The 27,530-nt window shown below is 43.1% G+C and overlaps 1 protein-coding gene and 1 long non-coding RNA gene across 4 annotated transcripts; one reads left to right on the plus strand and one right to left on the minus strand.

Moving 5' to 3' along the window:
- Positions 1-1,082: 1,082 nt before the first annotated feature.
- LOC128852331 (uncharacterized) lies at positions 1,083-27,529 on the minus strand. Of its 3 annotated transcripts, XR_008450100.1 has the most exons (7): positions 27,283-27,529; positions 25,902-25,994; positions 19,691-19,914; positions 18,442-18,535; positions 6,941-7,031; positions 2,649-2,875; positions 1,083-2,540 (listed from the first exon to the last, which is right to left on the minus strand). It is a non-coding gene; the product is annotated as an uncharacterized LOC128852331 (long non-coding RNA). The 3 variants fall into 3 exon arrangements; XR_008450099.1 differs by having other exon boundaries at positions 1,083-2,875; positions 19,691-19,930; XR_008450098.1 differs by having other exon boundaries at positions 1,083-2,875; positions 27,283-27,525.
- LOC104068958 (ferritin light chain) lies at positions 16,945-23,436 on the plus strand. The gene is made up of 3 exons (XM_009571913.2): positions 16,945-17,258; positions 19,849-19,995; positions 21,301-23,436. Exons 1-3 carry the CDS (start codon positions 17,076-17,078, stop codon positions 21,802-21,804), a joined length of 834 nt encoding a protein of 277 aa, XP_009570208.2. The 5' UTR covers positions 16,945-17,075; the 3' UTR covers positions 21,805-23,436.
- Position 27,530: the final 1 nt, after the last annotated feature.

Consider the following 27,530-nt stretch of genomic DNA (forward strand, 5'->3'; position numbering starts at 1 on the left):
GTCCTCAGTCCTGAGGTTCATGCAATTATTCATCTTCCCTTTTAGAAAAAATTCATAAATAGTGATATACTACTTTTGTCTTAGCATGAAAGAAGAGACAATAGCCTCTGTCTCACACCAAACAGCAATTATCACTAAAATGTCCTTGGGGCATCAGGATTTCTTTGCTAAACAACCTCAGTGTATTATTCAGGTTACATTACAGCAGAATTCAGAGAGATCTAGAAGCTAAAATTATTTAGAGAGGCCTGGTGAGCCAGTTCCTTCTCCAAGACTCACGGCTGATCTCTATGTGTTCCAAGCACATTCACCAGAGGGTGCTTGTGTGGTACAAGGCCAGGCGGCATAAAGCTGGCTGGCAATCCCATTTAATGTACAGGCTGTGGGAAAGGAAATAAAGTTTCCTTTTTTCATCTACTGAAATGCTTTTAGCTCCTTTCAGATTCGTCATAACAACAATACACTTAAGGAATAATCTAATGCTGGCTTAAATCTGTGTTCAGGACGGAGTGCTAAAAATGCCTTTCTCAATTTGATATGCTACACTGATGTATTCCACCTTTCTGTATCTGTTTCATTCCCTTACGGTGGATGACATTCAAAAGTATTACACAAAGTAATAACTAGCCCCAAGTGAGGCAGTTAAACCTACAAATCTGGAGGTACAATGAATATGATGTAGTCAAAGCTAAATTATTGCTCTATATCCATCATCATTCTGCCATTACAAAGTTCCTTCCCCTTCCTCTCAGGGGCTTTTTTCCTTCATTCTACACCATTTCTGACTTCTTTGCACTGATGTTCAAAGTTCTAAGGCCTTCTTACAAGAACCTAAGCTGCTTCTCCAGGCCTACTGGCATCATCTCCATGCATGTTTGTCAAAATTCCTTGCTGTTTTCTTCCAGAGAATGTGTATCTCGAGCTTAGTCCTGCAGATCTGAATTGAACACAAGTCCTCAGTGCCTTCTGGATGTGGGTCTGCAGATGTTTGCTGCTCCTGCTTCATTCTCCAAGATCTGTTTTTAAGTCAGCAGAGTCAGAAGCAAGGCGCTGTCTCCCAGTATGTCCTCTGCCCCTGTTTCAGTGGAGGAATGATTAGGTGGGGAGCAGACTCAAACCCTCCTCACGCCCCTCTCCTTTCCAAACAGAGGGCTAGGCACACCCGCAGAGCGGCACCACACATACTGGCAGCTGGCACTGTCTGTCTCCCAGCAGCAGGGCATTAATAACCATTAACAAAATGCTATATAGTTCCAACATGATGTCAGTGGTATTAACCTCTGTCATTCCTGTATCAGCACTAGCAAAGGACTGGTTTTCTTTTTTTTTTTCTTTAAAACTTACATTTGAAGTATTCCATAGAGTTGAAAACAACAGTGGCTACTTAGAATAGCTTTTATTTTCCAATTTTGAAAACAAACTGTTATGAGTAGTGACCATGTTGAGCAACATCTGAATTTATCTCACTCACAATTTTTTACGAAGTTTCAAAAAAATGAACCAAAGCAAAGCCTTCAAACCCTACAGATTGGTGAGCAGCTTTTGGAGGATATTAAGGAATTCCTCCATATTAAAGAAAATAGGTACAAAAGATTTGGGAGTTTTCTGGAACTGGTAGTTTATGAGAAAATTACTCTGAACTGGTATATTACAGAAAATCTGCTATTGCTTTCAAGAGTATAAAATATGAGTATCTTTTCTTCATTCAAACTAGTAACTAGAGCATAAGCAATTATCTTCAAATGGTATACACATAAAGCCTTTTACAGTCTACAGTATCCAGGTATGCATGGCTTCCCAGTTCAAAATAAAATAAATGGAACACTATAGACAGATAAGATAAGGTCTGTAGAGAGAGTTAGTATCATTTATTACAGTAATAAAGATAACTGGAACAAGATACAGTTTTCCATGTATTCAACTACATCTATGTTCTTAAACCACTAACAGGAACATTGCTGTTGAATCTCACTGTGATGATTCAGGGTCAGTATGCCTTAAGATGATTTGAAAGAGTGCTGGATTTTCAAGACTGAGGGGTTTTTTGTAGTTACAGATTAAGAAAGTCATATTTCCACTGATCACATACTTTTTTATCGGCAAAGTAAATAAGATATGAGATATGCCTAATCCAAACTCAGGTTAAGTTACATCCCCGTGCCTCCTACAAGGCTTTAAGATGTCCATGTTATCACAATGAAATCTTTGGTTCTAGAAAATAGGACGGGGTCATCAGATAAATATTTGCATGCCAAACTAGTCCTGCCCATCTCTGGGTCTACACTCACACCTAACAGTTACAGGTACAGGGAATGGATGTGCAGGACCGGACGGAATAGAAATATTTTGTATTCCCATGTACTTATCAGCCACAAAATGCAGTTGTTTCTCCAACTCCAGTTCAAAATGGATTTTTTTTTTTAGAAAAAGCTTTCTCTCTCCAAAAAAAACCCCAAAAGTTCAAGTGATGTAGACCTTCAGTTGAAAATTGTACGAGGATACAGAAGACTTGCCACTTTTGGTTCCTGTATGTAGAGCAGCTGGTCCCAGTGGAATAAAGGAAAAGAAAAAACATCTCTGTGAATGAGACAGCAACAAGGGATACTGCCACAAAAGCGAAGTCCTCTCTGTACCAGCTCAGTACAAACCTCCATCACAAGGAGCACTTCAGGGTGACAGCAGAGCACAGTGCAGGCACTGCAGTTGTGTATGGAAGCAGATGACAGAAAGGAATGGATGCAACATTTGCAATTCTTCACTCTGCTACAGACCTCCTGAGAAAGCACATGCCTCAGGTTAAATCAGGTCTTAAAGACACCCTCTACCAGGCAGTGAATCAGCCAGCAGCACCTCAGTGAGAGGCAAATCCGCATCCCTGTGGAAATGGCAAAAGACTAATTAATTTAATCATATGCCCTTTCTAAGAAAAGGTACTAAGAGACAGTGAGAAGCAAAACCTATACAAATATACCACTGTCTTCCTCCTTTGGCAGAGAAAATGAGGAGTAGATTCTATGTGTCCACCCCTCCTCTGATTACAGCAGTCAGTAGAAATAGCGGGGAGAAGGGGTTTTCTGCAAAGCCCATGTCTCTGAGGCAGAAACAGGGCAAGAGCTCAGTTTTACGACTCTTGGCCTCAACACAATTTACCATTTACAAACTAATCCTCCTCCGTTTGAGAGCACAAGACCTGCTAAAGCTCTCTTGTCCACTTCTCTGATTCTTCATTGTCCACACTGACAGAGAGAAGCCTAAGACCTAATCGGTGTGTAATTCAATCGCTGTCCAGGCTGTGTCATAGCACAATGCTCTGCTTGTAGTGCCACGGGTTAAGTCAGCCAGCTACTGTTATGCACCACAGCAGGTGTGAAGAATGTCACTCGCTCTAACTGTATGTTACCATTTCGTCAAAGCCCATTTCTGACACTACTTTCACTCACCACTTAAGGATTGTTTTTCCTACTGGCAGCAAGCTAATTGTTGGCTGTATGGTAAAAGGGCACTTTCAGTATTTTCGACCCTGAACTGGGAATTCCTGCACACCATAACATGGGCTTCATACAAAGTAAAACCCTCTGTTCTCCAGATCCCCAAAACATCGAGGCCTGCTAAAAAGCTCTTTATTTCCTTAGTCTTAACCCAGCAATTAGTAATTTTTTACTTACTACACCTGAAGTGCTTCACTCTCTTGTTCCTCAGCAGACAGGACATTGGACATAGCCACACACCTTTTGGGAATGGATTGAATCTGTAAAAGTCCTTTGTACCTAATTACATTTAAGTCAGCAAGAGACAAGTGCTGATTTATCCAAAGTTCTTATCCACCCCAACATGGTTAAAAATCTCTGGAAAAAAAACTTAAATATGCTGCTGCACTTAAACACAGATCTTGGGCCACTGAAAACGGCATTTGGCTTGTTTTTTAAAATAAGAAAATACTACTTCAAAAGGAGTAGAAAGTTGCAGTTCCATTTTTCTTGAGTCCTGCTATAGTGCAAGGAAGCTGAGAAGTACAGAGGAAGAAGGCAGGGCAACAGATGCCACTTCACAGCCAGTGAAGCAGCAGTGGGTGTGTGTATCACTCAGCCATGCAGATAAGGAGAGAGTAGGAAAGTGTTGCTGATAAACCCACAGCAGCACAAGCGAGCTATAATTTACTGAAAGTGGCAAAAAGCATAGAGATGGTAACGAGGAGTATACCAAAAGATGTCTTCCCCTCACATAGATGTGTATCACACACTTGTAATAGTCATGTGTGATGTTTCTTTCCATGTGTAACAGGGACATGTTCAAGGCATGTGCGCACAGAATGAGCACAGAAACACCTTATTTCTAATGCAACTATTTCCTTAACAGCCTTGAGAATTTCATTCATGAAGTGTTTCTGGTGTTACTTCTCTAAGTCTTGCATTTTCATGTAGAACCAAAACAAATAAGAGGAAAACCTGATGGAAGAGCTAACCTGGGACAGAAATCGTAGAGGCCTGTACCAGCAGGAGCAGTTTTTTGTCCAGAAGAACATAAAAGTAAAGTGAGCTCGATAACCTGACCACACCAAGAAGTGGATAACCAAAATGAAAACAATTTTCCTGCCACCACATAGATGATCTTAAATCAATACATTTGCTATGTAATTCTATACAAGAATTATGGTTATCAATCCTACCTAATCTTGTAACGGGATGAAATACTTTGCTGCACTGTCAAATCCTGAGAAGGCAGCAAGGAGATGAAGAAAGACAATCCAGCTTCTTACCACTTGCTACAGAAAAGGTCATAATATTCATTATTCAAAACATGAATTGGACATCTGTATTTACAATATTTAACAAGCCTTGCTTAGTGTTGAAGCCAAGCTGATGTTTTAACCCATACTCATCTACTGTCATCATTGACGGCTGATTTCCAAACATGGCCAGACACCAGTTTACATGGCAGAGGTCATGAGACATTCTTGCATCCTGATTCAGGGTTTCGTAATGCCATATGCCAAGCCCTAGAAGCACGCAGAGCATTTGCAACTGAGTACCTGCGGAAATCCCATTTCCTGACAAAGAGAGGCCTCCAATATTCGTGTTTTTCTCCTGCTCTTAGGCCATGCTGTAATGAAACATGGCCTGAATAATCCTTTTACAGCTACATAGGGAAATGTCCTTGCTCAGCATTTAACCCTCCTTATGGAGGTTCACTGGGACCTTGGTTGAGCAATCAGCAGATGTACAGAATGAAAAGCCTGGCTGATGGAATATGACTGAAACTGTGCACACGGTAGGGACACAAAGTGGACATGCAGGTTGTCAGAGAAACTGAAAAGACTCTAGTAACTTTAGTGAATAGAGGCAAAAGGACAGGACTCAAGGAGTCATGTTGAATTTGATGTTAATGCTGACAGTGACATACGCAGGAACAGCCTGAAAGGTGTATGCTCATGGAAAGGCAGGCCAGCAGGGCTGTCACTGGCTATGTGTGAATAAATAGAGTGCAGGACTGCATAGAGATTTCTGCTGGGTCAGTGAGAACAGTCCAAGGGGAAGAAATTGGGTATAAGCTGGAGGGGACTTGAGAAGGGGCTGGCTGCGAGGTTTGCAATAGGAATGACTTTGAACTTTTAACCACTGTTAAGAGTCTCTGCTCTGCAAGGCACTCCTCCAGTACCTCCTGCTGCAGATCTGGGTTGCCCTTACTCTACACTTCCTACTTCCCTTTGAAAGCCATGATTCCCTTACTTCAAGAAACTTGCATCCTTGTCCTCTCACCTTCACTCTAATCTGGGGTTGCTGCTGCTTTACATCTGACATGGGCTACCTGTTCCCCCTTCTAAAACTCTGTCTGGTACCTCCCAGTCATCCACATACCTATATGCCCCACTAGTCTGCTCACGCTCCATTTTCACAATACTGCTCCCCGGGCCTGCTTCATAACCCCAGATTCTCTCTGCTTTTGTTTTCTTCCCTCACTGCTGGCTTCAGTAGCATGAATGTGAAGCCCAGGCTATCAAATGTAGCAGACTATTAGCCTGTACATTTCTGCAGCTCCTCTCACTTTCTCCTGGCGGTTCGCTGGAGCTTTAAACCAATGACTTCAAACACTGAACTGTGAAAAACAAACAGCCCTCAAAATTTCTCACACACTGTCACGTACCTGTATCATATCATCAACTGACAATACAGACTTGGCAGTTTAGAGATCAACTACTTGTCATAGCCCTGCTGGTCTTTAGTGGTCCTTCAGCCTCATTTTGAGAACCACCATCCATCACAGTGCTGTGCAGCCTCAGTGCATGCAGAGTGACAGCCACTACTTAGCATTTCCACAAGGAAATGCTACAACTTTTGTCTCCTAAATGATGGGTACGGAAGTCAGATCTCTGTGGCACGCTCCCTTTTCCTTCCTTACTGCTGATTAGCTCTTCCTCTGGGTACTCCTCTTGGCCATGACAGTGTACATGCAAACAGCTGCTAGGGCTGGATGAAGCACCTGCTCTGGACAACAGCAGCTGGAGTTCATTTTGGGTCCAAAGGGCTGAGGCCAAGCAGGCTGACCGCATGTGCACTAATCCAGTATCATCACCAACTCCACCAACAACAGGTGCCTCTTTGAAGAGGGAAGGAAAAACTATTTGGGGAGGAATCAGAGCTTTATAAGGGACATTGTGGGCCAAGTCCTCAGCTGGCACATACTCAGTTAAAGCATGTATTCTCTTGAAGTAAAGTTCATATATACCAGTAAAAGATTTAGTCCACTCTCAGTGCTGCTTCTCCTCTCCTTTTTGATTTCTTAAGGATTTTTCACCTCCTCTCTTTGCTCTGCACTGATCTTCCTTTTAAAAAAAGGGAAAAAGAAACCTTCCTCTCCCTTGCTTCAGACCAAATGGCTGAAAGTCACAAGCTATATATACCAGACTTTGACATCTCCCTCTTCGTAGGTAACACAATCTTACCAGTGCCTGACAAGACGTGTCCCTCAGTTCTGCTGGCATCCTGGAGTCCAGATCAGGAGAATGCATCAACAGGAAGAGAGGCAATCTCATTCTGGAACAAATCAAATCAAACCCCATCAAGGTCCCTTAAGAGCGGTCCTTCAGCACAGGCATCATAAGAATTGCCATGCATTTGCTCAGGACAGTGGTCCGCATGGCCCAGTGCATTATTTCAATGTATGGCCCCTACAAAATGACACAGGAAGAGCACAAAAAACACCTACCAGAAACAGCTATCAGCCAAATTGGCTCCAAGCAAAATTTTTTTCTCTCATTTTGCTAGAAGCTGTTTTATGACTCAATGCATACCAATCTCTTTTTTTAAGTCCCTCTTAGTGTATTAATGATAAATGCTTGTATTAATTAAAGCCTCTGTTTTCTCTTTTCTGAGTCCTGCAATTCTGAGTTCCAAAGGTCAGTTCCACGTATCTGGTACCACACCTTGCAGTTACTCTTGTGCCTGTTTCTAGAGAACCTGAAAGTTCACTGGAGCCTGAGAATGGAGCTAGATTCACAAAGATGGTACCGCAGAGCCTACCAAAAGCACTCTTCTCACACAACATGAGTAAAAGCAGGTTTTCCAAGGTTCTGTTGATGCACTACTAAGAGGAAAACACAACCCTGCTACAAGCTGCTCATCTGAACCCGTCACAGCCTTCATGACTTTGTATTCCAAAATTTATTTTCCTGAGATGCATATCTTTTATATATATCATGAGTTTCCAAGACTTAGGTTTGTTTAAGTCACCTTCCTCTTGGGATCATGTCTCAACTGGGTTATGTTACAAAAAGAAGAAAAGTGCACCAAAGTTTTAGGTGCAGAGCTGGTGGTGAGAATAGCACAGGCAGAAAAAATAATCTCCAATTCATAAGAGTCACTGGCATCTCATCCACAAGTACACACAAGTGTAAATTGTACTGTGTTGGCTTGCCCACTCAAATAAGGCTCCAAGAATTTCCCTTGACAAACACTGCAGCACAGGCTAGACAATGCCATTTCCTCACCAATGCAGAGACGTTCACACAACCACACAGGAATGTCCAGTGCTAGACACGTATTCTCAGCTGCTGCAGACTCGCAGATTCCCTTTGAGGCTTTAAACACTTCCAAAGTTGAAAAATGTCAATGTAAAAAGAAGGCAACATTGCACACTTATGTATCAGTTTTGTCCACCTATATGCCTGAGAGAACCACATGGCAATCACCACTTTGCACACTTAATAATGAACAATACAGATACCTACATGTTATTGCCCCTCACAGCAAAAGCGATAAAACACTCCTAGCATCTGACAGCCACAGACCTCTTCCTAACCCTCTGAATCCTCTCTGCAGCTTGCTGTCAGTGGGCACATTTCACGCAAGCCAGCTGCACAGGATTTATTCAGCCACTTTTGGAGTATCAAAGATAACTTTTTTTTTTGCCTTTGCCCCAGGCAGGCGCTTGGAATGCAGGATTTAAATCAGAGAACAAAATGTTCTGTGAAATTTGTAAATACTCAGCATAGCAATTTCTAAATTCTAAAAAAGATAGCAACTGGAGCTAGTAGTTTAAAAATAAAGTAAAGCATTTCACTGCATCACTGTGAGCAATGCCACCATCTCCTAAAGACCAGAACAAATAACTTCCCAAGATTATCAATTAATGGTGCTGGCTGCCTTAAGTGATAGGAGCCAAACACCCTCTCAGTTACACCTCATAATTCCAATGAAACCAGGAGAATGCCAAATTCAACAAGTGCTCCGCATAAAGATGTTGAAATAGAAAACAATTTGATCCTTGCGAATTGGCACAAAAGAATTTGTATGAGACATGCTGCCACAAACAGACTATAATCTAACACCTACCATTATTAGATTTTTGTCACACATGTAAAGCCATTAAAATGGAATTAAGCTGAAAGTGATAGGGAAAGAGATACCCTACGGAATCACAACACTTAACACTATGAAGGATAATATGTAGACGGCCTAAAAGAGGTGTTTTGAGCAGAAAGCAGCAATAAAGGGTCATTTGTGACTCAAAATAGAATTACTTCACTGGAATTTAGCATAGCCTGTAAATTCTACGATGTTCGAGTGAAATTATCCACTTCTCACTTCTGGTTTGTCTGATTCACCACAACTAAATCCATATTAATATAAAATTTAAAACAAACATTAAGCTGATGAATGTTCATAGTAAAGTTTCAAAAAAAAAAAAACCTTTTAATGTTTTTTTTTCTCAAGCAGTTTCATTTGAACTTTGAAAGGACTCTTTTTAAAAAAAAAATCTGTGAAAAGGATTCATTCTTATTTTTTTTGTGACTATGAAAGCTAAAGCATTTAGAATCATTTCCTCTTCACCTGCAAACACATTGAACATCTCCTACCACATCTGTGGCTTTAACAACTTCTCTCTTAAACTAAGTAGCAAATGGTATCAAACCATTTAACTCCCAGGAGTACCTGTACTCCTATTGGCACTAGCAGAGATGAGCATCAGCAGCATACAGGAGCAAGACAATAAATGGTTTCTGGGTTTTCAGCCCTTGCCTGCAGTTTACTTCTGCTAGCCTAAATATTCTGAGTGTGTACAAAGTGCAACAGCTCATGCTCACCTCGAAGAGGTAGGTCTGATGCTCCCTCAAGGGCCACAGAGTACACCTACCAAAGTTTACACTGCCTGGAAGGCATTACCTGCAGTCACTGCTTTCAGATGGCACAGACTGCACACCAAAAAAAAAAAAAAAGGCACTGCTTTTTTCAACACATCAAGTCTTATTTTCTCATTCATCCAAAAATAAAAACAGATTCTTACTCACAGCTGTGGAAAGGAAGGTATAGCAGAGAGGCAAGGTATACAGATTATGACAGCCTGTAGGCAGTTTGGGATTGCACAACCCCCTTATGCAACCTGCTGACTGGGGTGCACCACATGTCTTCAGAAATTCCACAGAATCTCCTTAAATTTGCTCCAGTGCTGAGACCCAGTGACTGGACTTTCAGTATGCCAAGACTGCAAGGATGAGCCTTAAGTTTGCTGGCCTATACTTTTTAAAATCTGGCTTATAATAACAATTACAAATTCTCAGAGGCAGAGGAACCCTCCCAATTTATTCTAACTTACTCCTAAGTACAGTCTCTTTAAAAAAAAAATCAGATGAGTAGTATCAGCCAGTACCACTTGAAATGAACAATCCACTTACAGTTCAAGTGTATTTATAAGACAAGAAATGGAGATTGAAGGGCCAGTGCTGCGGACGAGGCTGAAGCTTACTCAGCCTGGCTGTCAGCCCTCTCCAGCCCTCAGGCAGAGAGGCAGGGAGCACAGAGGGCCCACAGGGCTCCAGCTCCCCTTGCTGCCTCTCTTGTCCAAGCCAAACCACGGGCTTCCTGAGCGTTGGCAGAGGCAGGGCTCTTAAAGACACAGATGAGCTGAGAAGCCTAGTCAACACTCCTAATAATCTTGCAAATACAAGGAGAAAAGACTAGGGGAGAACAACTCAGAGTAGATGAATCGTCAGCATTTAAAATTGCATTGGAGAGTGATACGTGCTTGAAAGAAAATATGATATAAGGCTCCTAGACACTGCATTAAGAAGTCTATGCACACGTACGCAGTCACATTGCACTCAAACACAGCCTCGTGCAGCTTGACTAGAGATGCAACAAAACAGCTGGAGGTGTCAAACATAAACTAGGTAAAGATAGGTCAGCATTCACAGCTAGGAGTCCACCTATGCAGTCAGCTGAGATGCAGTTACATCTCCTTGGCTTGACTGCAGAGCTCCCTGCCCCACAGACCTCAAACAGGCTGTTGGCATGGAGCCCTCTTGGGGCCCGTAGAAGGGAGGGTGGGAGCAAAGCGGGGGGATGAGTCTGCCTGAGCACTGCGGTTGTGGCAGCAGCTGGAAAGAGCCTACAGGGAGGGAGAGGAGAAGGGAGGGGTGCCTGGGGACCAGCAGGAGGGTGAGGGCAACTGCTATGCAGGCAGGATGTGCCCTGAACTCTAAAGTTGCAAAGCAGCTCTGAGCATCAGCCTCAGTGGCCTGAGGCTCCCTGCTGTGTTGCAGGACACTGGGCCTCTCAGGGCACCTGCAACACCCTCCCAAGAAGGAGCTGAGGCTGCCTGTCTCCTCACGGCATGACCTGAGGCAAGCACTTTGCTACCCATGTGTCCCATGGTAAAAACAAGCATTAATTACACATAATCCAACTTAAACACTGCAAAAAAGAAAATCGCATCAATTAGGAAATCCTTCTATACCCGACCTGTGACAGAAGGTTAAAGATAAGCTTTGCTTGTATTTCAGAAACTCTTAAAGAGTTTGTCTTCTATTTTTGCTCTAGACATTTCATAGATACGCCCATGGGCTCTGGGTATATTCCACTTGAAGCACAGGCTTAAATCTGTGAAGTTCCAAAGAACTCTCTATATATCATAATGGTATATTCCAGGTATATAATGGTATATTTCCAGGTTTGGAAAGTTCCTTAAAGAAGAACTTCACTGCAAAAAAAAGACAAACAAATGTGCCGACTTCTCAATATCTGTGCCATGCAGGCTTGTGTCAGGGGAGCTTACGGAACTGAACTGCCCAAGATAACAGTGACAACACAGGCACAAAGTGTCACAACTTTATCAGACCACTGATGCAAAGTGAGAAAACTGAATGAATGCAAAAAAGATATGGCTGTTTCCGGTACAACTGAAGAACATCTTCAAATGGCTTTAAATACTGCACTAATGGATGTTTTGCAAATACAAAAATATCAGCAAGAGGGGAAAAAAAATGTCTTAAACTCTCTAGAAAAGGAAAGCAATTGAAAAACTAATCTTTGGAGTATCTGAGGCAAGTGCCAAAAAAGGCACTTCAAAAATTACTTCCAAAATCAAAATTAATTCAAGTATTTTACAAACAGGATTTTGTTGTGGTACCTCATTTTAGTAAACTGAATATATATAAAAGGCACATAGATATGGCACTGCACAGTAATTTTCAGTACCTAAAAGCCCCCTAAATAGGCTCCTGTCTGCTCTTTTTGAGACCAACAAGACCAAGACTCTGACTTCAAAGGCACTAGGTTTTTAACTTTTACTTTTGGGATATCCTTCTCTTGTATTGCTAAAATATGCTCATTTCACAGCACTACAACAAGCTGGACCTTTCCATTTGCTCACTGACATACAAACAAGCGCTTTCCAGAATGCCTACCTCACAGTCTGGTCACAGTGCTATTGTCACCCCAGGGCCATCTCACATTTTGCTGATGACTAGTTTTGCGGAGAGACAATTAAAAAAAGTTACTGTTCTATGTTTACTTAAGTAATAACGTCCCAAATGTCAGACTGCTTTTTTTAACTTTATGATTCATACGGTGCAAAAAACCCAAACAAAACAACTCAGAAGTCTTGCCGGATTTCCCTCCATGGAAAAAGGAAATAAAAAAAGAGTGGGATCAGATAAAATAGTGAAATGAAGCACCTGTTGAGAATGGAAAAGCATAAAAAAAAATGGGTTAAGTGACTTCAAGTCCAATGCAAGCAACTGTGAATTCATGGGTGTTGGTATGAATCATTCTCCATTTCCTGCCAGAGAGTTTAGGTTTCACTTAATTACAAAACGAAATCATCAATGAAGAAGGCTAATTCACAGGCTTACATATCATACATTTATTTACTTATTTATTTATTTATTTACTACTTTTCCCTCACACAGCCCTCTGTTATCACCATAGCTATTGATGGGCACTGAATGCTCAAGTAAAAAGTCTTGCAGCATTAGATACACTGTTTGAAAAGCTCATGAAAAATCTGCCACAGCTAGAAAGCAGCTAGCAGATGGCAGCTGGATAGAAGCAACAGCCACAACTCTTGCTATTCTGGGATTAAAGAACAAGCAATATCAACACCAGATTAGAAAGTGCAGCTTAAAGGGCCCAGCTTTACAAATGACCAGATACAACTAAAAGTTTGCAAAGTAGTCTCAGCAGAAAGGATATTTTCAGGTGATTGCTAAAGCCTACTAGCAGTAACAGTCCTCTCTGCTGCACTCTGCCAAAGAATAAAAAGAAGGTGGGGGGAGGAGGAAGAGTGGTAGGGACTTCGAGGGGTATGAGGGTATTCAAGAAAGCTTATTCTGTTGGAATTTTAATTGCAGCTCCATACACCACACTGTGGTTGTTTGGCTTCCCACTTTGCCATACACTTTCAAAACGTTTTAAAATGCATTGTACCAAAATCATGCCAAATCATAGAAATGAATAAAGACATCTTTCATTAAGGCATATGTCTACCATTATGCACTTAAATAATCCTAAATTATGGGAATAAACATGGTCAATCCTGTTACCAACCCTTTTTAGCAATGACTTGCACATAACTATCTGCTCTTGTTTTCCCTTGGTCAAGATCACTCAGCATCCAGCCCTCTTCACTTCAATATCAGTTCACCGGGTAAACCTGTGAAGTACCTTCTTACTTCAGGATTTTGTGGGAATAAGGATCTAAATCAGACTCACTTGTTGTATCAAAGTCATGCACAGATATTGTTACCCCAAGCAGGGAACAACTTTGCTGAAGGATACAGTTTGGGAGAGAGATGCAAGACTTAACCTTCCATTTAGGGCAGGGGAGGAAGAAAGCAACCTATCTTAAAAGCAACCCTATCAGATACTAGGCAGCTGGACTTACTCCATGCCATGTTGAAATGTTGTAACTAAGAAACTGAATAAAGCATTTGATCCTCAGGATATAGCATTTCTTGAAAACCAAGACTTGAGATCACAAGATTTTCAAACAAATGATACTTTACTCAGTCTAGATACGTCCAGCATGTGATACCACCTCATTCTATGTACCAAAAATCCTTACATTACTTTGTAATGGATTTTTTCCACAATACATTTGATTACAGTACAAATGACATGTATATTCTTTAGTTCTATGAAGCACAAAGCAAAATAAATTGAATTATGTTCTCATAAAAGAGGGGTTAAAGAACATACAGAGATTAAATTTAGAGTCAGTGTTAAGATCAGTCCCATATATCATAGGTGGCCTTAAATGTCTTCGTATCTTAGTTCTCCATTACTGAAATGGGATAACAATATTGACGACACCAAGCTGAATGATGCAGTTGTCACACCAAAAGGACAGTATGTCATCCAGAAGGACCCGGACAAGCTGGAGAAGCAGGCCTGTGTGAATCTCACGAGATTCAACAAGGCCAAGTGCAAGGTCCTACACCTGGGTTGGGGCAATCCATGGTTTCAATACAGGATAGGGGATGATGTGATTGAGACAAGCCCTGCAGAGAAGGACTTGGGAGTGCTGGTCAATGAGGAGCTGGACATGAGCCAGCAATGCACACTCACAGCCCAGAAGGCAAACCACATCTTGGGCTGTATCAAAAGAAGTGTGGCCAGCAGGTTGAGGGAGGTGATTCAGCCCCTCTATTCCTCTCTTGTGAGACCCCACCTGGAGCACTGCGTCCAGTTCTGGAATCCTCAACATGAGGCGGCTAAGGAACTGTTAGAACAGGTCCAGAGGAGGGCTACAAAGATACAGTACCCATTGGAGGACAGGCTGAGAGAGTTGGGGAAGGGAGCCTGGAGGGAAGAAGGCTTCAAGGTGACCTTATAGCAACCTTCCACTACTTGAAGGGAGACGTACAAGAAAGCTGGGGAGGGACTTCTTACAAAGGCCTGTAGTGATAGGGCAAGGGGGAATGGCTGTAAATTGGAGAGGGGAAGATTTAGACTGGACATTAGGAAGAAATTCTTCACAATGAGGGTGGTGAGGCACTGGCACCATCCCTCAAAGCATTCCAAGGCCAGGTCGGATGGCGCCTTGAACAGCCTGGTCTCATGGGAGGTGCCCCTGCCCATGGCAGGGGGGTTGGAATTAGATGATCTTTAAAGTCCCTTCCAACTCAAACCATCCTATGATTCCAAGGGACCAGAAGTCCACTAATAACATGAATGAGCCGATATGCTCAGAAACTATTGGCATGAATGTTCACCTAACAAAATAAAAGTATAAACTTTTCAACAGAGACACTAACTTGCTTTCTATTGTGATTTTACACTTCAAATTACTTTGACTGCCCATAAAAATGAGGTCATCAAGTATTCTATTTTGATTAGGATGTCAGTGCCTACACAGGCACGACACTTGCTCCTCCTCTCATGAGACAGTCAAATGATTAGTCTAGAATAATAAAACACTAGAAACTATTTTAGCTGCTAAAACAAAGGCAGTTGGAACAGAGGGAGCTAAAAGGTACCTGTTAGAAGTACATCTTCCCAGCAAAAGTCCCCAGTGCCCCTTATTGAGAACTTCAGTACAAGGCCATATATTGCCAACTGTCTTGACAATTAATATATTGTACCTTATTAATTTAGGTACTTACTTCAGCCTTTCAAACCTAACAGGTATGCTTTAGTCACACACAGTTTTTACCCAAATGCTTAAAATAAGCATATGCTTAAATGTATTTTTAAGACTAACTCAGCACACTGTTTTACATTTTAGTCACTGAAACTTCTAATTCAACTTAACTACAGCCTGAAGAATCAGAAGAATGAAAAAGATGGACAACTATGGTATACAAAGAGGGCTGAAGAGCATAAAAGATGAAGGAACTGAACTAGAAGTACCTAAGTTTCTCATGGGCAATGTTCTCACATCTTTACATGACTTCTCTCAGAGGATGTGTGCTCTAGGCAGTCAGATCCAATGACAATTAAAATGTGCAACGCAATAATGATTCTGCCTTTAGCATCCTGGGTTTGTGGGGGAGTGGGGTGATTGGCTAGAAAAATATTCCACAGAATGTCACGTAACATTAAGCTTACTAAAGAGAAAGTCACTGAACAGAAAGTTATCAAAGTTGAAGGCTGTTGAGATTATTCATATTTCCACTCCACTAACTTGAATCTATGAAAATAAATAAATGTTCAAGCAGTAACAGAGAGAGCTCCATCATAGAATTACCTGGTTGGAAAAGAGCTCCGAGACCATGAAGTCCAACCATTTCTATCTGCCACTAAGCCATATCCTCAAGCACCTCATCTACCTGTCTTTTAAATACACCCAGGGATGGTGACCCCACCCTCCTGCGGCAGCTTGTGCCACTGCTTGATGACCCTTCTGGTGAAAAATGTTTTCCTAATGTCCAGTCTGATCCTCCCCTGGTGCAGCTTGAGGCCATTCCCCCTTGTCCTATCACCTGTCACTTGGGAGAGTAGCCCAGCACCGTCCTCTCTATAACTTCCTTGCAGGTAGTTGTCGAGAGCAATAAGGTCTCCCCTCAGCCTTCTCTTCTCCAGGCTGGAACAGGGCACTGGCAAAGGCTGCCGAGGGAGGTGGTGGAGTCACCATTCCTGGAGGTATTTTAAAGACGGGTATACGAGGTGCTCAGGGACGTGGTTTAGTGGCAGGTAGGGATGGTTGGACTCGATCCAAGAGATCTTTTCCAACCTAGTGGTTCTATGATAAACAACCCGAGCTCCCTCTGCCGCTCCTCTTGTTCACCAGCTGTAAAGTAGCTGAAAAAGTCAGAAACCTGTTTGTTTTAAAAAATTACTGGATTAAGGATTATTAGATACTGCAGATGCTTTAATCTGCCTAGATAGGACCGGTTCGACATAAACTCTTTAATGCTGAATCCAAACCTATCAAGGACCTGTCCTGCGCCCGAGGCACTTCGGTGTCCAGCACGTTTCGCGCATCTCCACCAATCGTCACACGGCGCCGTTCGCCACTGAAACGCGGACGATCCCGGCTGCCGTGCAGCGAACGGGCTACGGGAGGGCCGAGACGCTGTTCCCGGCCCCGGGAGGGAGGCGTGCCCAGAGGGCGGGTGGGAGTGGCCAGCGACAGGCTGGCGCGGCCAAGAGTGGAGTTTGCGTGTTCGAGGGCGAGGCAGGCATGGCCAAGAGTGGGGTGGTGCTTCCAAGTGCGTGTGGGCGTGGCCATGGCCGCGGTGGGCGTGCCCGCCGGCGGGGTGGGCGGGGCCAGGTGCCCGCGCTATATCGCGCGGCGGGCGCCCAGGTGCGCCCAGGTGTGCCCGCGGCCAGGTGCGTCCCGGAGCCGTCGCCGCTGCCCTTATGGCGGCGCCTGCCGCGGCCGAGCCGCGCTCCAAGCGGCCCCGAGTGGCGCTGCCCGCCTGCCCGGCGCACCGCCCGCTGCCCGGCAGCCGCGTCAGGCAGAGCTTCCCCCCAGCCGTAGAGGAAGGGCTGTGCGGGGTCATCGGAGCCGTGCTGGAGCTCGCCTACTGCCTGCAGGGGCTGGTAAGGCGGAGGGGACACACCGGGAGGGCTTGGGGACAGCGCGTCCGGAGAAGAGCAGCAAAGCTGGTGAGGGGACTGGAGAACAAGAGGAGCGGCTGAGAGAGCTGGAGTTGTTTAGCCTGGAGAAGAGCAGGTTGAGGGGAGACCTTATCGCTCTCTACAACTACCTGAAAGGAGGTTGTGGAGAGGAGGGAGCTGGCCTCTTCTCCCAAGTGACAGGGGACAGGACAAGGGGGAATGGCCTCAAGTGGCGCCAGGGGAGGTTTAGGTTGGACATCAGGAAAATATTTTTCACAGAAAGGGTCGTCGGGCACTGACAGAGGCTGTCCAGGGAGGTGGTGGAGGTAATTTAAAAGACGGGCAGGCGAGGTGCTCAGAGATATGGTTTAGTGGCAGATAGGGATGGTTAGACTTGAGGATCCAAGAGGTCTTTCCAACCTGCTGATTCTATGACAGCAGAGTGGTGTCTGCAGCGAGCGGGATCCAGAGGCTCCCTTCGGCTCCCCCTCTGTGGCATATGCAACGAGGTCTGGAATGAGCAGGAGGGACACCAGTGTGTTTTGGCTCATTAATGGAGGGAGTTGTGCCTGTGGAAAGAGGGACGGGAGCAGGGAACACTTTGGAGGATGACTCCTGGGTGTTTTCTTTCCAAACTTTGAATGTAAAACACTCGTGTGTGCTGAAATGGTGAAATAACAGTTTGTGAATGTCACTGTCTGCTGTCATCTGAAGAGTTTTTTGTTCTGCAGCATGAACACTGAAATGGATTAAAAAAGATGTCTCTGATACTATGTGACACACATACTGAAATTATGTCTGGCTACATATCAAATATTAAGGCAATATATATTTTAACAAAGCCATTAAAATCTAAAAACCACTAAAATCTAAAACCAAAATGATGAATGCTATCCGTTCTGATGCCAACATCCACTGAGAAGCAATGCAAGCTATATTCAATAGATCCCCAGGACCCCTCAATTAAGCATGGTGTCATGTATTAGTCCAATAAAAATTTAAGTGTGCAGTAAAACCTCTGCTTCTAAAACATGTGGATTGAAACAACACTGGTGACTGGTAGCTAGAAAGGATGGAGAAAGCTCAGTGAGAAATCGACTGTCGATAAATCAGACCTACAATTGTGGATATATTAAATAGTTAATGATAGACATAAAAGATTTACCTTACAGTTAAGCAGGTCTGGTAATTTGTGTTCTACTTGATGTCATGCAGCATCCTTTCACTGAGGAACTGGTTATAAAACACCAATCTTGACTCTGTCAACAGAAACATGAATAAATGACTTCAGGGAAACAATAATGCAAATATTGCAATGAATGTTCTTAATAAAACATTCCAGTGTGTCCCTTCTCTTGAGTGATTTATGGGCACCCATGCGTATGTGCGTCACAGGTCTGGGGTATGCCAGATGGCCTTAAAAATATAGGAGAAAAACATAAACTTGTATTGTTTTTTTTTTTCTCCACTTTTTCAGAACAGAGCAACATAGATGAAGCCCAGATATTTTACATTTAAGCAGGATAAGAGCTGAAAGCAGGGAAGACAATAAGAAGCAGAAAAACTTATGAAATGCACATACTTGTTCCTTACCCCTCCTAGGCAGGCTACAAGCTAACAGATTGATATGCTTTACTCCAATCCAGAATATGTCCAAGAGACAAACACTATGCTGTGTTGCATATGCAGGTTTAGGAAACTGACTAATTGAGACACTGTGGCTCCCTCACTTCAGTTTTTGGCATAGTCCTGGCTATTGCATCTCATTCTCTCCAACACTGGAATTGTGCAGAGCCAATGCTGAAGCTGGTGTAACCTGGTGGGACAGTAATACCATGGATATAAAGCTTCTACTGTAAGAGCTGGTAGGTTTTTGGCATACATAAATATTGCAGTGGTTAAAACTATATAGTTCCCATATAGAACAGAACAAGGCCTGCAGTTAGTTTAGGGTTGTAAGACTTCTGAAGCATTGATAGGCATGAGCTACTTACAATATTAATGGTGTATACAGAATAGCTCAGTGATAGTAGTCTTTATTTTGGAATAACATTATCCATAATAAAGCTGATAAATAGATGCAAATGTGTGTTTATTCTCTTTTGGTATTTGCCTCATCCTTCTCATACTTTTGAAAGCTAATTTTTCACTGGAATGCTGACCTGAAGGGATAAATCTGTGCTGGGGCTATGTTTAAAATACAACCCAAAAGCCAACTACCCCCCCAAAAGACATAACCACAAAAATAAAACACCCAACATGCACCCCTCCAACCACACATAAGTAAAATATTCCAAGGATCTCTGACTGGTATAGAGAATGAATACCTGTTCCAATGGTTACCTGTCCAGTATTAAACAACAGAAGTTCTATTAGAAGTATATTTTTTTTAGTTTAAGACTGTAACTGCTTACTTTATTTATTGCAGAAATTTGGATTAAGGTCTTCAAAGTGATTGTGCTGATAGAAAAGCTTCCATTGGAAGAGTCTCTCAAGTTCTGATAAAGCTGTGTTGTGCTGCAACCAAGTCCCGTCTCCAGCAAATCTTAATGCTCGTGTTTTGTGTGCTTAGGGTGAATATTTTGACCAGTCACATGTGGCTCTACCAAATGTTTCAAAGTTCTTCTTGCATCAAGCTCTGGAAGAGAGAAAAGCTGCAGAGGCTTTGATGAAGTATCAGCAAGAAAGAGGAGGCCGTTACTGTTATAAATACATCCAGGTAGGTAGTAGACAACAAGCTTCCAAGCAGTTGCAATTGCAATCCGCACTAATTACTCTTAACTTCCTGCATCATGTTGTTGACATTTCAGATCTCTGTATTCATCTACTATTAGAGTTCCAGTGTCATATTAGTATACATGCTTTTGGTTTTGATTGTGATTGTCCAGAAGCTGTCACACATACAGTCCTAACTTTACGTGGTTGCTTTCTAGCGCAAAAGAATATGAACGATGGTCTCCTTTTTCTTTCACTGAGATGGAGACTGCTGTTTTGCAGTGTGTGGTAATGGTTTATGAGACGTCCCTTAAACTATGCTGAAACAGCCTGCTTGTCATCTCCATATTGAAACTAAGTAGAAGCCTAAAAACCATCAGCACCTAAGAAAGGTAGCAAGGAGGTATGAGAAACATCCAGCCTGGGGCAGTAGCTGATCTGCTTGAGCACAGCTCAAGATAGAATTTGAACTAGAGATCCGACTCAGGCTTGCATAGGTACAAAGGAATAACTCAAAGCTATCAGGAAAAATCCCACCCCATTTGTTAAAGGCCAAAGGGCTGATTCTCCTCTACCAGATTAGTATTCTGTAAATAGTACAGAATGATCTTCTTTGGCTTATCATTGCAGTTGTTAAGCTGTAGAAAGTAAAAAATAAAAAGGCCATCTTGTAAAGCTCTGAATATTCAGTTTGAGTTGGGGAAGAACCTTAGTGTGGCCTTCGAGTACTTACAGGGGGTCTACAGGAACAGTAGGGAGGAACTTTTTATCAGGGGGTCTACTGATAGAACAAGTGGTAACAGTTTTAAGGTGAAAGAGGGGAAATTTAGATCAGATATTAGGAAGAAATCTTTTACTGTGAGGGTGATGAGGCACTGGAACAGGTTGCCCAGAGAAGTTGTGGATGCCCCTTCCCTGGAGGTGTTCAAAGATAGTCTGGATGAGGCTTTGAGCTACCTGATCTAGTGGGAGGTGTCCCTGCCCACGGCAGCGGGGTTGGAACTGGATGATCTTTAAGGTCCCTTCCAACACAAACCTTTCTGTGATTCTATGATAGGGTTTCCTGGTGCAAGAACACTCCTCAGGTATAGCTGCTGCTATCTAAAACCCTGTTCCTTGAAAAAGTACTTGGGTTCTGCCACTTCCATATGTTTCCAGACATCCAGCTCTACAAAACTCCAAACTAGAAGGAGTTATTGTGAAATCCTGGTGCATCTTGTTCAGAGTGCAAGGTAAGTTGCAGGAAACCAATGAACACAGCAAGACGAGATGTTCTTCTAAATAAATGTAATTCTGTCTTTGTTTTCAGAAACCAAACTGTGAGTATGCAGTCGGTCTGATAAAAGCCCTGGAACTAGCAATGATACAGTGGAAAACCATGATACGATATTTTGAAGAGCTTTATGCCCTGAGTATTGAAAATGGAGACCCTCATAGCGCAAGCACTATCAAGAAACAATTTATTGGGCCCATAATCCGGAAGATCAAGCTGATGGGAGATCTGCTGACCAACGCTCGCAGGCTTGACTGTTCCCAAGATGGCAGAAATAGTCTTGGGGATTACTTTATGGACCGGTTGCAGAAAGAGTTCAGAACAGGCATAGAAACAGAGTCTAGTCATCACTGCAGCCCCTGCCCACCCCTCCAACAGTGTACAGGAGCTGCAGAGGGTCTGAAGCGACCCCAGAGAGAATCTTGCCAGCACAGAAATGGCATAGGGCCAATATATGCAACCATACACTGCACTACCACGCTGCCCCAGTGTAATGATGGGACAGGAGCAAAAGTGAAGCAGTGCAGGGAGGGCCTTTAATGCTGTGGCTGTTGTAGATACAGGGCAGCTCCTAAAGTAGACTTGCACGGAGGGTGGACGTGAGACCAGAACTTAGGAGACAGGATACTGTATTGCTCCTTCTGCTTTACACCCTGTCCCTTTGTCCTCTGTTGAGTCACGGGTCAAAATCTAGTTCGTACCATTATTTTTTTCAAAGGATAGCAAGGTAGCTAGTTACCTAAACTGTCAGCATTAATCACGCTTTTATCTATGCACTTCTTTCTAGAAACCAAAAGCTTTTAAGCCTCTTTTCTACCTTAAATGATTAAGAGCATTAGTTAGTACAAATTATTTTTAACAGCATATATAAATTTTATTAAAAAACAAAACAAAACACAACTTTAGTACAGGGAAGCTTCTATGTGGCAGAAAATCTAAATATTTAGTTTTATATTATTAAATATTTTATATTCCTAACAGATATTTTATATTACTAACAAGTATGCTAACATAATTTACTTTTAAAAAAGACTTGTTTTAAAATAAAGTTTTCTTGTCTTATTTCTATCATTGGAGCAATTTAAATAAGTAATCTAATGCATTTACTTACCACCAAGCTATTTCTAGTGGTATACTTCTCCAAGATGCAAACATTTCCTCAACAGTGGGAATAAGACAATGTGCTGGTTTTCTCTACAGTTATTTGCCTAGCAGGCTTTTCGCATCCTCAGAAAGCAGATGAGCAATAAATTGGGGGTTCTCATTAGATGTGATCTTTACAGGTTGTAGTGTGTATTTTGCAAGTGTCACTGAAGACACTAACTCTAGGGCTCTGTCCAGACTTAACTGAGGATGATTGATTTAATTACCATACCTACCCCTATTTCAGCTAGCTAAATTATAGTATTGCTGTGATACTACTGCTGTTTCTTGTATTCTCTATCTTGGTCTTCAGTAGAGAAATAAGATCCTAGTGAAAATGCAGCACGCTTAATTAGAATTGCATCATAGACAGTGGCCATTCATTAATTTTGCATTTCAATTAGGTCAGTGTTTAATTACGGGGGCTATTAGCACCAACAGACCTAAGGCCTTTGATTTAGCGAGCTTGGTTAAAGTTCAGAGGTATCCAAATTCCTTCCGTTTATCTCCTACAGGAGTGCCTCTCTTTCTGTACACTGCCTACCAAGGTCACCTAAGAAAAGCAACTGGCCAGACCAGCTGCCTGCAGCTAAAGGTGGTGGGGGGGGTGTCATTATATACAATGTCTTTTATGCAATTGGGGTTTGCTTCATTGAAAGATGGTCTCATGCTTTTATGTAATACTGTAAGCAATACTATTAAGCTTCAAAATAAATTCAGTTCAATGCTAAAAATAGCACTTTGTACCTACATTGTATTCCTCAATTTACCATGTAGGCATGCTAGTATGGTTTTCCAAGAGATTTTGCAGTTGTGTACAAAACTGCACCAGTAGTTTTCTACTACTAAGAAGGTTGCACAAGGCAGAAGAGTAGATCACAGAATGAAAGTAAATGTCAGAAAACTGCATTAAGTTAAGAACACTGCACCATTACACATTTTTAATAAACTCTGACTTTTATGCACAGCTGCAGTTCAGTAGCCATTTCTGCAAAACTGCATTAGCCCACCTACCTTCTGTTGGCCCTGCAACACAGGACAGACTCTAACAAAGCAGAAGCTTTCCCGATCATTCTGTTAATATGATTCAAACTTGGCTTTAAAACAACTTCTGTATTCAGCTGTAACAATAGTGCAGTGAGCTACAAGAATAGCTTGAAGCAATATTAGCAACATGCTAGATTTGCCTATGTTGAGATGCCTGCTCTCTCATACAGCAGAAGTGTAAAAGATATTTCCATCTGGGCAAGATTCCATCACCCATCCTCACGCTGAGCATACTTTATTCAAGAATTAATTCCACTAACTGCAACTCAACATGAATAAGAGCAATGGAATCCATCCCTCTCACTATTAAAACACAGCTCACTAAGTATGAACAGAGCAAAGCTACTGACTGGATTATAAACTCAAGCCATATAAACCTTCTTCAAATACTACTGGTCACGTTTGACCTACTTCTACAACAGTCTTCTCATTTAAGAGTTGGTGACCTTCTGAAATATCTTTTACCTTAAAACATAATAACCAACCTCCAACATCTAATTTTTTCAAAGCAAGACTTGTCTCTTCTTTTTTCCCTAAAATACTGCCATGTCTGTTTCTCAGAGACTCTTCTCATATTCATCTTTCTAGCCAAATATATTCACACATTCTCAGATTTTAGGTCTTTCTCCTTTTCTAAAACATGTTCTGGGTCCTCTGCCTGAAGAGTCAGTTCCATTAACTGTACATAAACTCACAACTAGCTATTTTCCCAGTCTCTGTCCTCTGAAAAAGAAAAGGGAAATCAGTCAGTTACCATAGATAATCTCTTCTTGTCCACAAGCTGCTTCTGCTGAGAGGGCATATATGCTTGTGACTATCATCTCAAACTGTTAACAATGCCTGTCTGTTGTGTATAGGATGAGTCTGCCCACACTTCTCGGCACAGGAAGTACAGCCTGCCTCTGCCTTCCTAGCTTCCTTTTCAACCACACTCTAGAAAAAAGGAGATGAACGATAAATGTGGAACAGGTATAAGGGCAACACCACTTACAGAAACTTTACAAATTCTCTTCTCTGCTGAATGCTTGTTTGGCCACACAGTCTTTATCTACACTTCCGAAGTAACGCCCAAACACACAATCAGGGGCAGTTCAGAATAGGTAGAGCAGCAACAGTACTCTAAATACACCATTCCAACTGAAAGCTCTTGAGAGACTTAATTTTTACTGAAATTATGAGTTACAGCCACAGAGGCTTCCAAACAGGTATGAACAATGCCATACTTCCAAATGCTTCCATAAGCTACCTATGGTTCCATAGAAGGGACCCTTTCTGCTGCCTACTCCCAGAGTGAGGAGTTCACTTAAAAGTCTCTAGGTGGAGACCTTGCTGTCCTCCATCTTCTCCACTGTGGCCACACAAAACTGAAAAGGTCACCTCAGGATATGTTCTTTTCAAGGACTTTTTTTCAGGCTCCATTGTACAAGGCAACATCATTCCGGACAAAACCATCCTTGGGAATAACACTGGAAATTAATTCTGATGGCAGCAGCGGTCCTCAAGGGCACCTTCATCAGAAGATCACTGAGCAGAATTCACCATGTGGTCACGGCCTTCTCCTGTCTTTTTCACTTGAGTGAATTCATGCACTTAAGTGCATTCATGGGCACTCACTGGCAGTCTCCCTGTATTGCTTATCCATGTCCCACCATTTGTTACCTCTTTGCCCAAGGTAACCACTATGCGTGCAAGCCCCAGAGTGTCTTTTCCAGGAATCAAATATTATCTATAAACACCTAATGGCAGAATACACTACAACACTGGCAAAATATTAGGTAATATTACCTTTTCCACAAATGAAACCAATGACCTAGAGAGAGTTTAAGTGTCTTGAGTGGGTCACACAGCCAGCACTTGGCCCTGATACTCAAATTTATATGTTCAGTTGTTACAGCATACAACTATTTCTCATTTATACTTATTATGCATTATTGTATAACCAGCGCTATTTCAAATACAAATTATTTTTACTTATTTAACTGTTCAATTAAGAGTCTTTTTTTAAAAATAAATATGTTCATTACTTCTGTATCAAAGAACCTCTGTAATAACAGTGAAGTGTTTCGACAAGTCTGCTACTCTGCCTCTCAGAAACAGCTGGGAGATACACTTCTAAATGTGTAAGGGTAGTCAATTGCTGATCTCCTTGGGATGTATCACTTTTCAGCTTTGGATACAAGAAGGAACTTGTATTGAGTCCAAAACATATACTTTTTTCTTTAAACAAAAATTTTTTTGGGGGGGAATAATGACAGAATGTGACTAATGGTTCTTACTGTTGTCTGTACTCAAAGACGTTTAAGTAAGTAGAGAATGGGGACTGCAGATTAGGAATTTTTGCAAAAACCAAATCATATAACAACAAAAGAAGCCACCTTCACAATAGCCTCTCTGAGAAGTCATAGGCACAGGGACTCAGGACTAGATCATCGATGGATGTTTCATACCTTTGCAGATTCTCTCCGTCAGCCCTTTGCCCCACTGAAGACAGAGCTCTGCCTTTGATTTTGAATAAGTTGAAATTTCACCAACATTTCTATCTGCAGAATGGAGATTAATTTTAGTTCATGGTACATTAAAAATACCCATAACTATTTTAACCATATAGTCAATGAAATCACAGAATTGAATTACTGAAGTGCTTCCATATTAGAAAAAGAACCAAATTTCCCATCTCAAATTATATTCCAAAACCAGAGTAAAAATTCTAGCACCCTTGAGAGATGTTATCAAGACCCATCTCATTTCTCCGAAGTCCAAACTCTGCCACTGCTCGCTCCCTGAAATAACAAATTGTTATTGTACAAGCAATCCAGTTACAGTGCAACTACACCTGCAGCAAAATGATGCTTTACAAAGTGAAGTCAACCTCTTCAACAATTTCAGAATAAAGGTCATTACCAACTCATTGCTGCATTGCTTTTTTTGAGGAATCAAAGACTTCCTGTGATAAACATGGTTGTGATGTGCTGGAGCGCTAGCTGGGTGTCTCAGCCACTCCAAACCTCACCCTCCCACACAACTTCTTTTTGCTCTGAGGTCAAATAATTTCAATAACCACGCTTCAGTCTCACTGAATGTTTTCCATTTTGTGTTTGTATCTCCGAGCGGTACCTGGGGCAGACACAGGCAGGGACACCCAGATTCCTGAAGAAAAGGCTAACACGCTTCCAGGGGCTCCAGGCACATCTGCTTTTTCTGATGGGAATATTTTTTTCCCAGGTGAAAGCAGAGAGCCACGGCTCCAGAATAACAGGGCTGGACGGGCCCACTCCCACGCTCGCCTCCCTGTCCTGTAGGCCAGCAGCCCCTCGCACCGCTGCGAGAGCCATGCCGCAGTTCCTGCCCCAGCCTGCAGCCCCTGCTGTCGGTACGCAGAGACTCTCAGCCCAGGCGGCGTGGCCGGCAGAGCGTGGTGGTTCCCACCAACCCCAGTAGCACCCATCTCCTGCCATCAGCCCGCATGGGTGCCCATCTCTAGTCATCATACCCCAGAGGGGCCCATCGCCTGCCACCGCCCCCTACTGGCACCCATCTCCCGCCATCACCTCCCACGGCCGCTCATCTCCCTCCATGACCCCCACGGGTGCCTATCTCCTGCCGCCCCCCCCACAGGCGCCCATCTCCCACTATCACCCCCCGTGGGCGCCTATTTCCCTCCATCAGCCCCTGGACTCCCACCTCCCCCGCCCCGCAGCGCCCCCTGGCGGCCGCTAGGAGCGCCTCCCCGGCCGCCCCGTTCCAGCACCCGCGTTGCCCCGCGCCCCACACTGCCGCCCGCCCCCGCGAACGCCTCCGTTTACCCCGTGGCCGCGGAGAAACCCGTACCGGGGCCGCAGGTTCTTCTCGGGGACGGAGCAGCGCAGCCGCCGGGGGGAGGCGGCAGCGCCGTCCAGGGGCCGCGGCCCCGCACCTGTGGGCATCGCGGAGCCGCGCCGTGCCTGCGCGGTGCTTAAAGAGGGGGAAAAGTCGAATAATTAAGGCGTCCGAGCGCGTTGGCTCGGAGCAGCCCGACGGCGCGGTCCCGGGCACCTGGCCCCGCCGCTCCGGTGGCCGCAGCCCCCGCCCCGCCCCGT

Source organism: Cuculus canorus, chromosome 5 (genome assembly GCF_017976375.1).
Source record: "Cuculus canorus isolate bCucCan1 chromosome 5, bCucCan1.pri, whole genome shotgun sequence".
In the NCBI taxonomy this organism is placed as follows: domain Eukaryota; kingdom Metazoa; phylum Chordata; class Aves; order Cuculiformes; family Cuculidae; genus Cuculus; species Cuculus canorus.